The 16,995-nt window shown below is 48.5% G+C and overlaps 1 protein-coding gene across 1 annotated transcript in view; it reads left to right on the forward strand.

The window, feature by feature from the left end:
* The first annotated feature begins 3,980 nt into the window (after nucleotides 1-3,980).
* Nucleotides 3,981-16,995, forward strand: part of SEC62 (SEC62 homolog, preprotein translocation factor) — a 39,787-nt gene continuing 26,772 nt past the window's right edge. Inside the window, exons 1-2 of the mRNA XM_056565135.1 lie at nucleotides 3,981-4,101; nucleotides 15,685-15,793. Of these exons, the coding sequence (XP_056421110.1) occupies nucleotides 4,066-4,101; nucleotides 15,685-15,793 (145 nt within the window). The 5' untranslated portion in view covers nucleotides 3,981-4,065. The remainder of the gene's footprint in view (nucleotides 4,102-15,684; nucleotides 15,794-16,995) is intronic.

The following is a 16,995-nucleotide window of genomic DNA, read 5'->3' on the forward strand; positions in this document are numbered from 1 at the left end:
CTACCGCTACCACCACTTTGGTAAATGTGTGTGGGGCCGAAGAAATTCCAAACGGGAGGGCTACAAACTGGAGGTGTTTTAGAACTCCCCCTACCTGAACTGCGATCCTTAGATACTTTCTGGATACCGGATGAATAGGAATATGAAGGTAAGCATCCTTTAGATCCAGAGTAGCCAGGTAATCCCCTGGCGAGATGAGGTTGACCACAGATTGAATAGTTTCCATACGAAAGCGTTTGTGCTTCACATACTGATTGAGATATCTCAGATCTATAATCATCCGCCAGTCTCCTGTTACCTTGGGAACTAGGAAGACTGGAGAATAAATTCCTGACCCCCGCTCTGAAAGAGGAACTTCCTCTAAGGCATTCTTCTGGATGTATTCCAGAATGTAGGTTTCTAGCTCCCCCTGTTTGATTGGTGAAAAAACTCTTGTCTCCACATAATTGGATGGGGGAATTGATTCGAGGTCTATCGAATAACCATCCGAGATTAATCTCAGGACCCAAGGATCCTGAATGTGGAGGGACCAGGCGCTTGAAAAGTGGTGAAGACGACCACCAACTGGAATCTGGGGGGCAGGATGGGAAACTGGAAAGGTCACCTCGGCAAGGAACCCAGAGCTTCGTAGAAGCCCGCAGTCAGAGCTTTCTGTTGTCTTTGGAGCCACGGGAGCGTTTTCCGCCCCGGCGTTGATTACCCCATTCTCTCTGAGGCTTAGGCTGGGGGGCTGATCCGCCCCCAGAACGCCGGCCTCGACCACGAAAGGAGGAATAAGGAAGGGACTTGCCTTTCTTGTCAGAAAGTCCCTCCATAATGCGGTCCAGCTCAGCTCCGAAAAGAATGCCGGGTTCGTAAGGCATAGCACATAAGGTGTTCTTGGAAGAGTTGTCAACCTTCCAAGGTTTTAACCATAGAGGACGTCGTCCAGCGGAAGCCAGGGCCATAGACTTGGAGGCCAATTTAAGATGCTGGGTGGAAGCATCGCACAAAAAATCAACGGCCAGATTGGACGTCTTGAAGGATGAAAGAATTTCATCTCTAGGAACCCCCTGGTCCAAATCCGACTGGATGTTAGAAAGACGGGTCTTCAAAAAGTTTGCTACCTCAGAGCAAGCTATCGCCACTGATGCAGACGCAGAAGCAGTGGAGTAGGAGCGCCTCATGGCACAGTCAGCCTTCCGATCCATTGGATCCTGCAAGGAAGACCCATCCTCAGCAGGGACCACTGTCCTCTTGGACAGTTTGGCAACTGCCATGTCAACCTTAGGGACAGGGCCCCAGGAAGAAAGCTGAGATTCCTGTATAGGAAACATGGTCTTAAATCTTTTAGTTAAGACCGGACCCTTTTCTGGTTTTTTCCATTCCGTTCTAAGCACGGACAGAAGGGTATCATCCGCTTTAAAGACCCTAGGTCCCTTAGAGGCGGAGGTAGAGGCTTCCCCGGGATCAACATCCTGGTCCCCCGACCGGGTGGATCTCAGAAGACGCTGGGTCTTTTCCAGCGGAAAAAAATAAGATGCAGTGACCTCCTCATCCGAAGAGGAGGACTTGGAATCTTCTCTCTCCTGATCCACAGACATCTCCATTCTGGGAGGTGAAGAAGGTCTGGCGCGTTTCTGAGAGACAACGTGTTTCAGCTCCTCAATAGAGGCTTGCATAGCCGACATGTTAGAGGAGACCCACACATACATATCTTGGACTGTAGGTTCAGTCTGGTGGGAAGGTAGAGACTTAGCCCTACAAGGAGGGCACCTGGAAAATTCATAATTATCCTCCAGGGGAGTATTGCAGTCATGGCAAGAGAGGTGCTTGCGCTTGGCGGATCTTTTTGCCAAGCCTTCACGATCCCCTGAGCCCTCGGTCGACATATCTAGGTAAATATGAGAGGAGTGATTAGATAATGTAGCGGCAAGAAAAAATTGCGGCTAGCTAAAATATAATAAAAATACCCAAAGTTCTCAGCAAGAGACCAGGTAAGATAGAGAGATAGGGAAACAGTAGTATCCGCAAGGATGCACTACTAGACTCAAAAAGACAGGACTGTGGAAGTACCAACAGCTCTGCGCTCTAGGAGGCTGAATGGCAGCCTAGGGGGAGTTTAAATATCCTCCTGGCTGGCGCCAAACAAGACTCCGCCCACAAGGCGGAGTTGCAGAAAAAAGAAATCCTGTCTTACAAAAAACAGGAGGAAAAGGAACCCTATTAGTTAGAGGGTTATAGAAGAGGCTCCTCGCTCGGTTTCGCCGCATTATTGGCAAAAACGGCGCAAAAAAACGAGCCGGGAGCGAAAGAGAGAAACAGGAAGTGACGTCAGACGCCGCTGACGCACTTACGGCCGGGGCCGCGATTGGAGTCGCGGCTCCGAGGATAGAAGCAGATGGGCGCAAACTAAGCCCAGAACTGCAAGTAAGAAAAAAAAAACCCCCTCCAACAGGAGTAAGGGGGTCACCATCTGTCCCACTGTCCGGGAGGACAGAAAAAAAACACAATGAGGCAGAGGATGACTTATACAGGGGGTTGTGGGTGTGTCTTACTGATTGTTTAATTAGGTTCAATAAAACTTCCATCTGTCCTACCAGTTCGCGGGGGGTGGAATACCCCCATCTGTGCTACTGGTTAGGACGTTAGGGAATGTGGAACTCTCTCCCGGAGGAGGTGGTTATGGTGAACTCTGTCAAAGAGTTCAAAAGGGGTCTGGATGCATTTTTGGTTATGGATTCTAGATTTATAGGGACAGAAGGTTGATCCAGGGATTTATTCTGATGCCATATTTGGAGTCGGGAAGGAATTTTTACCTCCAGTATGAGGGTTTTTTGCCTTCCTCTGGATCAACTCAGTAAAGACTCATTAGGGTTATAGGTTGAACTTGATGGACTCTGGTCTTTTTTTCAACCTTATGAACTATGGGGGAGATTTATCAAAACCTGTGCAGATGAAAACTTCTTTCATTTTTAGGAAGGCCTGTGAAAAATGTAACAAGCGATCTGATTGGTTGCTATGGGCAACTGGACAACTTTCCCTTTACACAGGTTTTGATGGATCTCCCCCTATGTTACGAAGCGTTCTGGAGACATGAAAATACTGCACAGTACTAGGCCCGAGTTCAGTGGATAGGAATGCTGGATGCATTTCTACCTGGGAACCCTCCATGGGTTGTAATGGAGCACCATGCCAGACACATGGGCAGGGCCCCAGACCTAGCAACTTGATGGAGCTTGACAAAAAAAAAAAACATAAAAAATAAATGCAATGTCTATTGATCTGTATCCAAAATGTGGCCCTCCAGATGTTGCAAAACTACAACTCCCAGCATGCTGAAGGGCCTCAGTTTGGAGACCACAGCTATAGAATCGTTTGACATGTGAACGTGGTCTTAGATAACCTAAGACAATATTTCCCAACCAGGGTGCCTCCAGCTGTTGCAAAACTACAACTCCCAGCGTGCTGAAGGGCGTCAGTTTGGAGACCACAGCTATAGAATCGTTTGACATGTGAACGTGGTCTTAGATAACCTAAGACAATATTTCCCAACCAGGGTGCCTCCAGCTGTTGCAAAACTACAACTCCCAGCGTGCCCGGACAGCCTTCGGCTGTCCGGGCATGCTGGGAATTGTAGTTTTGCAACAGCTGGAGGCACCCTGGTTAGTAAACACAAACCTAAGAACTGGAAAAAAGCTCAAACCAACTTAAAACTCTATCAAAGGGTTAACAATCAGTATGGACACTATAGGGGCTGTTTCGGTGAGTGGCAGTAGGGGCAGCACATCGCCACCTCCCTCTACAACGGTGTTTCCCAACCTGCGGCTCTACAGCTGTTGGAGAACTACGACTCCTTGCATTTACATGCTGCCTGGCCCTGCTTGGAGTCGTAGTTGTGTAACAGCTGAAGAGAAATGTATTGGAAAACACCGCACCAGTAGCATATGTTCCGCTCTCTGGCAGTGTTCACACACGACTGCCACCACCTTCCCCATTCCCCGGGGACGCGCACTCTGCCCCCTTGTGACCGCGCACGCTCAGTAGACCCGCCCCCTCCACGTCACCAGACAGGCCGGGGCAGACATGGCGGAGCGGAGGAGACACAAGAAGCGGATCCAGGTAACCGAGATCCGGGGGGAGAGCTCGCATGTCGGGGGGCAGTGTGTGTGACTCCAGGCTGGGGGTGTAGGATGGGATTGTCCTGACCCTGGGCTGCGGCTGAGTGTGGGGTCCCCGGCCCCCTCCATCACTATGGCGGACACAGTGGGAGGCCCGGATCACTATTTGGGATCACACATCTGGGGAAGTCGAGGAGAAGCCGCAACAAGCCTGTACCTGGATGCGGCCTCTGTGCGGCTCCGCAGCTGGGAACATCTGGAGGGTCCGGAGCTCTGCGGGGTGTCCTGTGTGCGGGGGCAGTCTCCTTAGTGTGGGGCATATGCTGCCCATAGGGGCCCCGTGCTGCCCATGGATGGCATTGCTGCTTATATGTGCCCCGTGCTGCCCATGGATGGTAGTGCTGCCCATAGGTGCCCTGTGCTGCCCATGGATGGCATTGCTGCTTATATGTGCCCTGTGCTGCCCATGGATGGCAGTGCTGCTTATATGTGCCCTGTGCTGCCCATGGATGGTAGTGCTGCCCATAGGTGCTCCGTGCTGCCCATGGATGGCAGTGCTGCCCATAGGTGCCCCGTGCTGCCCATGGATGGTAGTGCTGCCCATAGGTGCCCCGTGCTGCCCATGGATGGCAGTGCTGCTTATATGTGCCCTGTGCTGCCCATGGATGGTAGTGCTGCCCATAGGTGCCCCGTGCTGCCCATGGATGGTAGTGCTGCCCATAGGTGCCCCGTGCTGCCCATGGATGGCAGTGCTGCTTATATGTGCCCTGTGCTGCCCATGGATGGTAGTGCTGCCCATAGGTGCCCCGTGCTGCCCATGGATGGCAGTGCTGCTTATATGTGCCCTGTGCTGCCCATGGATGGCAGTGCTGCTTATATGTGCCCTGTGCTGCCCATGGATGGTAGTGCTGCCCATAGGTGCCCCGTGCTGCCCATGGATGGCAGTGCTGCTTATATGTGCCCTGTGCTGCCCATGGATGGCAGTGCTGCTTATATGTGCCCTGTGCTGCCCATGGATGGTAGTGCTGCCCATAGGTGCCCCGTGCTGCCCATGGATGGCAGTGCTGCCCATAGGTGCCCCGTGCTGCCCATGGATGGCAGTGCTGCTTATATGTGCCCTGTGCTGCCCATGGATGGCAGTGCTGCATATATGTGCCCTGTGCTGCCCATGGATGGCATTGCTGCTTATATGTGCCCTGTGCTGCCCATGGATGGCAGTGCTGCTTATATGTGCCCCATGCTGCCCATGGATGGTAGTGCTGCTTATAGGTGCCCTGTGCTGCCCATGGATGGTAGTGCTGCCCATAGGTGCCCTGTGTTGCCCATGGATGGTAGTGCTGCTTATAGGTGCCCTGTGCTGCCCATGGATGGTAGTGGTGCCCTGTGTTGCCCATGCATGGCAGTGCTGCCCATAGGTGCCCCGTGCTGCCCATGGATGGCATTGCTGCTTATATGTGCCCTGTGCTGCCCATGGATGGTAGTGCTGCCCATAGGTGCCCCGTGCTGCCCATGGATGGTAGTGCTGCCCATAGGTGCCCCGTGCTGCCCATGGATGGCAGTGCTGCATATATGTGCCCTGTGCTGCCCATGGATGGCATTGCTGCTTATATGTGCCCTGTGCTGCCCATGGATGGCAGTGCTGCTTATATGTGCCCTGTGCTGCCCATGGATGGTAGTGCTGCCCATAGGTGCCCCGTGCTGCCCATGGATGGCAGTGCTGCCCATAGGTGCCCCGTGCTGCCCATGGATGGTAGTGCTGCCCATAGGTGCCCCGTGCTGCCCATGGATGGCAGTGCTGCTTATATGTGCCCTGTGCTGCCCATGGATGGTAGTGCTGCCCATAGGTGCCCCGTGCTGCCCATGGATGGTAGTGCTGCCCATAGGTGCCCCGTGCTGCCCATGGATGGCAGTGCTGCTTATATGTGCCCTGTGCTGCCCATGGATGGTAGTGCTGCCCATAGGTGCCCCGTGCTGCCCATGGATGGCAGTGCTGCTTATATGTGCCCTGTGCTGCCCATGGATGGCAGTGCTGCTTATATGTGCCCTGTGCTGCCCATGGATGGTAGTGCTGCCCATAGGTGCCCCGTGCTGCCCATGGATGGCAGTGCTGCCCATAGGTGCCCCGTGCTGCCCATGGATGGCAGTGCTGCTTATATGTGCCCTGTGCTGCCCATGGATGGCAGTGCTGCATATATGTGCCCTGTGCTGCCCATGGATGGCATTGCTGCTTATATGTGCCCTGTGCTGCCCATGGATGGCAGTGCTGCTTATATGTGCCCCATGCTGCCCATGGATGGTAGTGCTGCTTATAGGTGCCCTGTGCTGCCCATGGATGGTAGTGCTGCCCATAGGTGCCCTGTGTTGCCCATGGATGGTAGTGCTGCTTATAGGTGCCCTGTGCTGCCCATGGATGGTAGTGGTGCCCTGTGTTGCCCATGCATGGCAGTGCTGCCCATAGGTGCCCCGTGCTGCCCATGGATGGTAGTGCTGCTTATAGGTGCCCTGTGCTGCCCATGGATGGTAGTGGTGCCCTGTGTTGCCCATGCATGGCAGTGCTGCCCATGGATGGTAGTGCTACTTATAGGTGCCCCGTGCTGCCCATGCATGGAAGTGCTGCCCATGGGTGCCCTGTGTTGCCCATGCATGGAAGTGCTGCCCATAGGTGCCCCGTGCTGCCCATGGATGGTAGTGCTGCTTATGGGTGCCCTGTGCTGCCCATAGGTGCCCTTGTTCTACCCATTGATGGCAGTGCTACTCATAGGTGCCCTGTGCTGCCCATGGATGGCAGTGCTACTCATAGGTGCCCTGTGCTGCCCATGGATGGCAATGCTGCCCATAGGTGTCCTTGTGCTGTCCGTGGATGGCAGTGCTGCCCATAGGTGCCCCATGCTGGCCATGGATGGCATTGCTGCCCATAGGTGCCCCGTACTGCCCATGGATGGATGGCAGTGCTGCCCATATGTGTCCTTGTTCTGTTGACGGATGGCAGTGCTGCCCACAGGTGCCCCATGCTGGCCATGGATGGCATTGCTGCCCATAGGTGCCCCGTGCTGCCCATGGAAGCTGTTACTACACTTAGGTGCCCTGTGCTGCTGATGGATGCGAATACTGCCCTCAGGTGCCTGTGCTGCCCATCGATGTGGATACTGCCCCTAGGTGCCCTGTGCTGCCCATCTATGCGGATACTGCCCCTAGGTGCCCTGTGCTGCCCATCGATGTGGATACTGCCCCTAGGTGCCCTGTGCTGCCCATGGATGCTGGCACTGTTCCTAGATGTGTTGTATAGAAGAAGGTAAGTAGGTCCGGCACTGACAGGACTAAGACTATCTGGATGTATACATTAGTGGAGTGCGATGACAACACCAGAAAAAGGTTGATAATGGAAGCGCAATGTCCGTAAAAGTAAACAATGTAATATAGATACAGAGGACAGGACAGCACTCACCGTTCAATGAGGCTTTATTGATGCAAATCACTCGTGACAAACAGGTGCAATAGTGGAGGCGGGGGATGTAACCGGGACAGACTGTTTCACGCTCTCACAACTCTTCTTCTAGCCGGTATGGCTGCCCATCCTGTCATATGGGGGTCTACCCCAGCCCCTGACACATCTGTATGTTAGCCTCCTCTATGTGGGGTATTATGCCCGTCAGCCCTGCTGGCATCCTGTGGGACAATGATTCAGATGGGGCGCTGTACAAGGGGTCTCTATAGGACACTGTACACACACTTATATAAGAACATACCTCCATGTCTTAGGATCATTCAGCTCTCCAGACATCTCATTGGATTGATTATCTCTCTTCATGCTCCTGGAAATCTATCAATACAGCAGTGTTTTCAAAGCAGTGTGCCACCACCAGCAGTAGGGTCACAACAGCTGGAGACACACTGTTTGGAAAACACTGGGATACACTGCCAAGTGGGGGTTACTAGTTAGGGCTGTGTTCTTACCAACTCTGACCATGTGCAAGCAGTGCTCACCGGGCATGCTGGGAGTTGTAGTTTAGCAACAGCTGGAGGCACCCTGGTTGGGAAACACTGCTGTAAGGACACACCCCTTGACTCAAGGGGAATGGTAACACCCAGTTGACACCTAAGGGCTTGTTCACATTGCCATCAGGCTCCGTTATACGGAGTTCCATCGACAGTTTAGCGGCGAAAACTTCACTACAGTAAATTACCAGATCCCCCGACTTATAGATATGAGCGAACTTACAGTAAATTCGATTCGTCACAAACTTCTCGGCTCGGCAGTTGATGACTTTTCCTGCATAAATTAGTTCAGCTTTCCGGTGCTCCGGTGGGCTGGAGACTCTTTCCTGGGACTGTATCCACCTTTTCCAGCCCACCGGAGCACCTGAAGGCTGAACTAATTTATGCAGGATAAGTCATCAACTGCCGAGCCGAGAAGTTCGTGACAAATCAAATTTACTGTAAGTTCGCTCATCTCTACCGACTTACCTCAAGTCAATGGAATCCATCGGGACCCGATGGAGTCCGTTATGCTTCGACTCACTTTTGGGGCCATTCAGTGCAAAAAAAGATGTGAACTTAGCCATAAAGGGGTACTCCTCAATTTTTTTCAAATCACTTGGTGCCAGAAAGTTAAACAGATTTGAACAGATTATTAAAACATCTTAACCCTTCCAGTATTTATCAGCTGCTGTATTCTACAGATGAAGTTGAGTTGTTCTTTTCAGTCTGACCACAGAGCTCTCTGCTGACACCTCTGTCCATATCAAAAATTGTCCCCACAGCAAACCTCTCCTGCTCTGGACAGTTCCTGACAGACAGAGGTGTCAGCAGAGAGCACTGTGGTCAGACTGAAAAGAACTCAGCCTTCTCTGTAGTATACAGTAGCTGATAAGTACTTGAAGGATTAAGATTTTTTAGTAGGCGTAACTTGCAAATCCCCCCCCCGGTGTGTGTCATGTTCCACCCCCTCAATGCAAGCCTATGGAGGGGGGCGGGACCCTCGCAATCAGGTATGTTATCCCCTATCCTTTGGATAGGGGATAAGATTTCTAAGCGCTGGAGTACCCCTTTAAGGCCCCTTTCACACTACAGGTATCATCCTGTAAAAAAAAAGAAACCTCTGTTATTACTCCCAGCAAATAGTCCTGAAAACGGCCTGCAAAAAATCCTATTCATGTCAATGGGATGTTTTGTGAACATCCTTTTGCATCAGGCATGTCCATTATTATTGCCGGCACCAATTTTTGATCTGGCAAAAAAAAAAATGGTGAAAAACCGGACGTTAAAATTTAACATTGGAGTCTATGGGAACCGGATGTTCAAAAAAATACATCCGTTATCATCAGTCATCAGTTTTTGTCTGCTTTTTTTAACATTGTTATGCTCAGCATACTAGCATGCTAAGTACAGCTTTACATAAAAAGGGTTAAAAACATGATAAAAATGGAACTAACAGACGATAATGGATGAACATCAGGTTTTTTAAGAAAAAAAACATTAAAGGGGTACTCCCATGGAAAACTTTTTTTTTTTAAATCAACTGGCTCCAGAAAGTTAAACAGATTTGTAAATCACTTCTATTAAAAAATCTTAATCCTTCCAGTACTTTTTAGGGACTGTATACCAAAGAGAAATCCCCCCAAAAAATGCATTTCCCCTGATGTCATGACCACAGTGCTCTCTGTTGACCTCTGCTGTCCATTTTAGGTACTGACCAGAGAAGAAGAAAATCCCCATAGCAAACATATGCTGCACTGGACAGTTCCTAAAATGGACAGCAGAGAGCACTGTGGCCAGGACATCAGAGGAAATGCATTTCTTTTTTGGATTTCTCTTTAGTATACAGCCCCTAAAAAGTACTGGAAGGATTAAGATTTTTTTTAATAGAAGTGATTTACAAATCTGTTTACCTTTCTGGCACCAGTTGATTTAAAAAAAAAAAAAAAAAAGTTTTCCACAGGAGTACCCCTTTAATCATAACGGATGATGGTCAACAGTTATCATCCATTATTACCAGTTATTGCATCAGGTTTTTTTTCCATCCCTTATTGTAAAATAACAGCAGTAAAAAAGCAGGATGATACCTGTAGTGTGAAAGGGGCCTAATCCTATAAATATTGCAGTCTAGTCATCTAGGCTAGAGATGAGCGAATTTACAGTAAATTCGATTCGTCGCAAACTTCTCGGCTCGGCAGTTGATGACTTATCCTGCATATATTAGTTCAGCTTTCAGGTGCTCCGGTGTGCTGGAAAAGGTGGATACAGTCCTAGGGAAGAGTCTCCAGCCCACCGGAGCACCTGAAAGCTGAATTCATTTATGCAGGATAAGTCATTAACTGCCGAGCCGAGAAGTTCGTGACGAATTGAATTTACTGTCAATGCGCTCATCTCTAATCTAGGCCTCTATTCTTCAGAATACCATATACTGTTATATTATTGTACAGGAGCCATATATGAAGGCATCAGTCATACTGCCATTGATCCAGCACACAATAGACCAGTGTTTCCCAACCTGGGTGCCTCCAGCTGTTGCAAAACTACAACTCCCAGCATGCCCGGACAGCCGAAGGCTGTCCGGGCATGCTGGGAGTTGTAGTTTTGCAACAGCTGGAGGCACCCAGGTTGGAAAACCCTGCAATAGAGCCTCACAGTGCCTAATGGACCTATTGACCGCGGAGGGTCTCTGTCATGGTGTCTATCCAGTCACAGACGCCCTAATTTATAAGTGGAGGGTGTATTCACACATACGGTATCCTGTGCAGGATATCAAGCTGTGTTCAGTCATTTAGTTCACATTGAGCAGCTTCAAATCCTGCGCATAAAAAATCGGCACAGGATACGAAAATGAATTTTACTGACAAATCGCGCAGCTGCCTTCCTGGCACTTCATTGACTGAAATTTGGTGGTTAGTTTTTGCGCACAAATTATCCGCAATTTCCCAATAGTCAACTTTGAGGTTTATTTACTGCGTCTTTTTTTAAAAAAAGGTACAATAATGTGCAAAACATTCAAAAGATGCGCAAATTCATACCAGCTCTGTCTTGCCTTAAAAATGACATCCTAAGTTCTGAGGGTGGGTCGGGGGTACGGTGCGGCGGGCGGGGCATTATCGGCAAGATAATTGCCGATACCGATAATGCCCAAAATCGTGATTATCGGCCGATAATATCAGCCATACCAATAATCGGTCGATCCCTAATTTAAACCTCAGTCTTCACGCATGATGTAGTAAGAAGAAAAAAAAACTACCAGGATATCTTCAATAATCTCTGTTCTGGATGTCTAATAAAAACTGTAATTCTTAGACAGTGTAAACTTAGACTAGACAGTCTGAGAATGCCCCAGATTTATCTGGCTCAGGCCGTATGATAATCTGGTGTATTTTTAGATTGACAGGTCTGTTTGCACCATCTATTGGATGGCTCAGGCCTGGTTCACACTGGAGAATCTGCGGCCGCAAAATTTCCGGCTGGAGATTCTAGGTACTAGGACCGTACGGACATTGCTGTCCCGGCAATGTCTGCGGCGCGGATTCCACCAGAACATTGAGCAGGTTAAAAGGGGTACTCCATTAGAAAACATAATTTTTTTTTTAAAATAAACTGGTGCCAGAAAGGTAAACAGATTTGTAAATTACTTCTATTTAAAAATCTTAATCCTTCCAGTACTTATCGGCTGCTATATGCTCCACAGGAAGTTCTTTTCTTTTTGAATTTCCTTTCTGTCTGTCCACAGTGCATTTTAGGAACTGGCCAGAGCAGTAGAGGTTTGCTATGGGGATTTGCTTGTACTCTGGACAGTTCCTGACATGGACAGAGGTGTCAGCAGAGAGCACTGTGGTCAGACTGAAAAGAAATTCAAAAAGAAAAGAACTTCCTCTGGAGCATTCAGCAGCTGATAAGTACTGGAAGGATTAAGATTTTTAAATAGTAGTAATTTACATATCTGTGTAACTTTCTGTCACTAGTTGATTCCAGTGGAGAACCCCTTTTAATGTTCTGGTGGAATTATTTGTTCAGAATTTTCTGTTGGAAAGTCCGCCCTGAAAATTCTGCAGTGTAAATGGGTTAACAAAAAACCCATTCACCTGCATTTTACCTTCAGGCAGCAGAATTTCCGAAATTCTGTTGTGGGAATTGGCCTTACTTTTCATTGAAGAACAAGCCATTAAAGGGGTACTCCGGCGCTAAGACATCTTATCCCCTATCCAAAGGATAGGGCGTAAGATACCTGATCGTGGGGGTCCCGCTGCTGGGGACCCCCGTGATCTTTCATACAGCACCCCGTTACCATCAGCCCCCGGAGCGTGTTTGCTCCGGGTCTGATGACTGTCGATCACAAGACCGGAGTATTGTGAGGTCACGGCTCCGCCCCGTGTGACGTCACGCTTTCGCCCCCTCAATGCAAGCCAATGGGAGGGGCCGTGACAGCTGTCACTCCCCCTCCCATAGGCTTGCATTGACGGGGCGGAGCGTGACATCACAACGGGTGGAGCTGTGTTGGGATTTGTAGTTATGCAACAGCTGGAGGCACACGGTTAAAAATAAATTTAAAAAAACACTGCTCTGTGGGGACTGATAAAGATCCTTCGCTGTGATCCCCTTGGTAACTGGATGGTGATATATACAGAGAATGGACTGGGTAAACGCAGCCTTAATTCTGTTAATCTTTTGTTGTGTAGCGATGACATAGTCCGCAGCGCAGTACAGTTCAGCATACACTTACAACTGGGAATAAAACAGCTGAACGTTCACCCTTATCCGTCTAGTGCTACGGCCTATGATTGGTTATCAGATGTGTATACAGCAGGTGTGTGAGCCCAGTATGTTTCCCATCAGCGGGTCATCCTTGTGAACGCTTTCCTAAGACGTTATCCTGGAGGGTGAGGTTAGTATCACACAGGGGCGATATGGATGCATTTTGTGCCTGTATTTTGGCTGCATGTCCCGGTCTGACCACAGATCTGATGACCTGAACGGACAGCATTACACTGATCAATGTTGATGGGACTTGCACTTATAATACAGACAAAAAATCAGTCCATATTCTCATGTGAAACCAGGCGTGGGCAGCAGAGTGGACTGGATGCGGTGTGGGTGATGGACTATTTAGGACGCTGGATAGGGCACATGCTTTACTGCATTACTGTCATTAAAAATAACTTTTGACCTGTCGATCAGACATTGCCTGCAGCCAACCATCTAGAAGGAGATTCATCATTCTTTTCAACCGTATGGCTTTTATATGCCATTTTTTTTTTTTTTTAAAGGAAAACTGTCACATGTTTGCTCCCGCACTAATCACAGGTACTGATGGATAGTGCGGGAGACGCTGATTCCTACGATCCCTACCTTGGCCGGATCTGTCTGGCCATTTGGCTGCAATCTTAGTTTTATTATATCTGGAAATGTGGCTGTAACTGGCACTGACATCAGTGCCACTTATGAATATTCATCCCCCCTCCCTCCAGCTCTCCCTCTCTTTGCCGCTCCTAACTGGTATTCACTGCGCATGTGCCGCTTCCTGACATGCGCGGTGAAGTCCAGTTCTAGCCGGCTTCTTACATGACAGTGCTCTCAGTCTATCACCGGCCGGGGTGGGACATCGCTGCGGCTGGTGATATGCCGACAGCTCTGCGGCGTCCCCATCCCCAGGAAGTTGAACGAGGTTTGCACCGCTGGACCGTGAGGCCTGTGCCGGACCAACGGGGGAACATAGGAAGGTGAGTTAAAGTTTATTTTGTTTATTTTTGAGGCCTGTGCACAGGGATATATAAAAGTCTAGCACTACAGTTGTCCTTTAACATTAATGTAGTAGCTTGGTTTCCTGATGCAGAACAAGAACAGTTGTTGAAGTGGGTGTTAATGTCCTTTTCTGAGGACGTATGCACTTTCTGTAAGCCAGGGTGGACCTGGAATACATATGGGACATACATTTTCTTCATAAATAGCGACTATCACATTTGATAAATACATGACCACTGCAAAGTAAAAAAAAAATGACTATGTGAGCAGATTTCAGATATGTGCTTTGGAATAAGCAAAATGTATAGAGCATGTATAGAAAAGTCGCACATGCGCAGGTACGTGCAACCTTTTTACGCAAGAAAAATCTACTACGGAGCTTGATAAGTCTCCTTCCTAATGTGTATTAAAGGAAAACAGTCATCTGTTTACCCACACTAAGCGGAGCTCCAAACTGCAGGGCAGTGCACAACCCCTTTAATGGATTAAATACGTACCTGCACTCCGGAGATCCATCCCACCGTAGATTGGCATCCATCTTCAGGGCCCGCCGGCTCAATTAGAATACTCAGTGTCACGGGTCACGTGAGTGTTCAGTCGGCGCAGCACTCACCTGACGCGCAGCAATGAATGTTCATATTAAGCCAGCCGGCCCGCCTCCAGCGCACAATTCACTGAAGATGGAAGAAGATCTTCGGAGTCCGTGGTACATATAGGTGCCAGTGACCCTCTCATCGGTCTTCTGTTCACCCACACTATTACACAGTGTATAGTGTGGGGGGCAACTGGTCAACTTTTCTTCCGCACAGGTTTTGATAAATTTCCCCCTGAGGCCATGTTCACATGTCTGAATTTCCTAATGAAATTCCGCTTAAAATGTCCGCACCTAAATTCCGCAGCAGCATTGAATTCAACAGGATTCCGCTGCACTGTGCACACGGCGGAATTTCCGTTCCAGATGTTTCCGGCATGGAAATTCCGTTTTCCATGTCTACAGAAACAATGAACCTGTTCATTATTCCTGCGGACACCACATGGAATGCATAGCCATCTGTGAGACGGCGCATTCCTGTGGGGTCCTAGTGCCGGCATATTATGTTGGCACAGAGATTTTCCGTGCGGACATTCTGTAGTGTGATCATAGCCTAAGTCTCCAAACTTTTCCCTGACAGCAGATGTCTGGCAACAGCTCAATCTCTCCTCATTCAGTACACATATAGGGAGATTTATCAAATCCTGTGCAGAGCAAAAGTGGAGCAGTTGCCCATGACAACCAATCAGTTCTCTCATATATATTTTTTTTCTCACCGATTGGTTGCCATGGGCAACTGCACCAGATTTCCTCTGCACAGGTACAGATGGTTTCATGAACAGGAAGAAACCTAGACATCACCAACTCACTCCAGGAAAGTGGTTGAGGGTCCTGTGTGTGAAGATTTGCAGCTTTCTTCTCCTGTACTCCATTCGCTGTTGGTGTCATTTGTATTTTTGACAGTATTGATCTTGCATACCCAAACTGCTGCAGTGCAGCAAAGTGTCCCAAGTGCCCATACATAAGCTAGTTTTGTAAGTATTTCTGGTGATTTGTATTTCGGTACATATAAGGCTCAGTTCACATTTAGGTTACAGGCGAACGTTGTATTCCGTGATGTACTGTGTGTGTGTGTGTGTGGTGCTCCGAAGTGCAATACACCACACTTTTGGGTCCTGCACATATAAAAGTATTCATTATCAAGACATTATCTGAATGCAGTCAATATTAATGCCGTCATGAGGATGTATCGGTGTGTCAGCATGCCAATGTATACCCTGTATATACCTGTGAAGAATGTAGTGTAACAGACTTTATTTTGCTCCACAGGAGGTAGGTGAGCCGACCAAAGATGAAAAGGCGATTGCGAAGTACCTTCGCTTCAACTGCCCATCAAAGTCTACCAACATGATGGGGCACAGGGTGGACTACTTTGTTGGTAAGTTTTTAATTGACAATATAAAAATGCCCTTTTTAATATGTGGGACATATTATTTGGATGCCTTACAAAGGTTGTCAACAAGGTTATTTCCTCTCTGTAGTGCTGTTGCCCTCCTTCTTCCTAGCTGCTTTTATATGGGGGAGGAATTGACCAAGCCCCACAGGCAACATGTACCAGTAAAGAGAATGCAAGATTCAGCTCTCCTCTCCCAGATTGGTGCTCAGACCCGTTCCCGGCCAGGCACACTCCATGGAACAAACAAACACAGGTGGTCCAGCATGTCAAAGAATGCAGCTTTATTTTAGATAACAGCACACGTACAGGTAGATGTCAGATGCTTTTCGAGCGCATGCGCTCGAAACGCGTCTGACATCTACCTGTACGTGTGCTGTTCTCTAAAATAAAGCTGCATTCTTTGACGTGCTGGACCACCTGTTTTTGTTTGTAACATGTACTGGTGTCTCCTATAATGTGCTGCTTCCATCACATTTTATTTGTAAAGCACCGAAAGCCCCTTATTTACACTGATATATATAGCTTCCCTTAAGGGTAGGGTTACATGTATCGTAAAAGCTGCATACTTGACGCACATGGTTGTTTCAGTGCTAGCAAAGTATATGGGTGTTTATTATTACAATAATAGACTTAGCTAGCTAAGAAATGCGTTTGTGCGTCAAATACGCAGCGTTTACGCTACATGTGACCCTACTCTAAAGGGTATTCCAGGATTTCTTTCTTCAGCCATGGATATGTTACTCATTACCTAATCCTGATCATGTGCATATCATTTTTATGTGTCTAGAAACTATATATCCATAACAAATAGCATTTATATGTTGCTCACTTGCTTTGTGTTCTTGCCTTCTGAGGGGGCGTGTCCAACTCTCTCCCTCACTGTGGATGACTCATCTGGGAAAAGCCTGGCAGTCTGCAAATCACTGCACAGTAGTTTTTATGCATTCATTTTCTATCTGTTCCTAGCATAGCTGTCACGGTGTGTCTTTCAGCTTTCACAGACTCCTGAATGTCTGATCATCTTCTTTGTCATTCTGGGGTCAGAGAAAGCTTTGGCTGTTCAAGCATGCTGGGAGTTGTAGTTTTGCATTGCAACAGCTGGAGCTGCAGTGTTTATAAAGCACTGTGTTAGAGCAGTGTTGCCTTTAGCTGTTTCAAAACTACAACTCCCAGCATGCCCACAC

The sequence above is a fragment of the Hyla sarda genome, chromosome 3, assembly GCF_029499605.1.
Source record: "Hyla sarda isolate aHylSar1 chromosome 3, aHylSar1.hap1, whole genome shotgun sequence".
NCBI lineage: Eukaryota > Metazoa > Chordata > Amphibia > Anura > Hylidae > Hyla > Hyla sarda.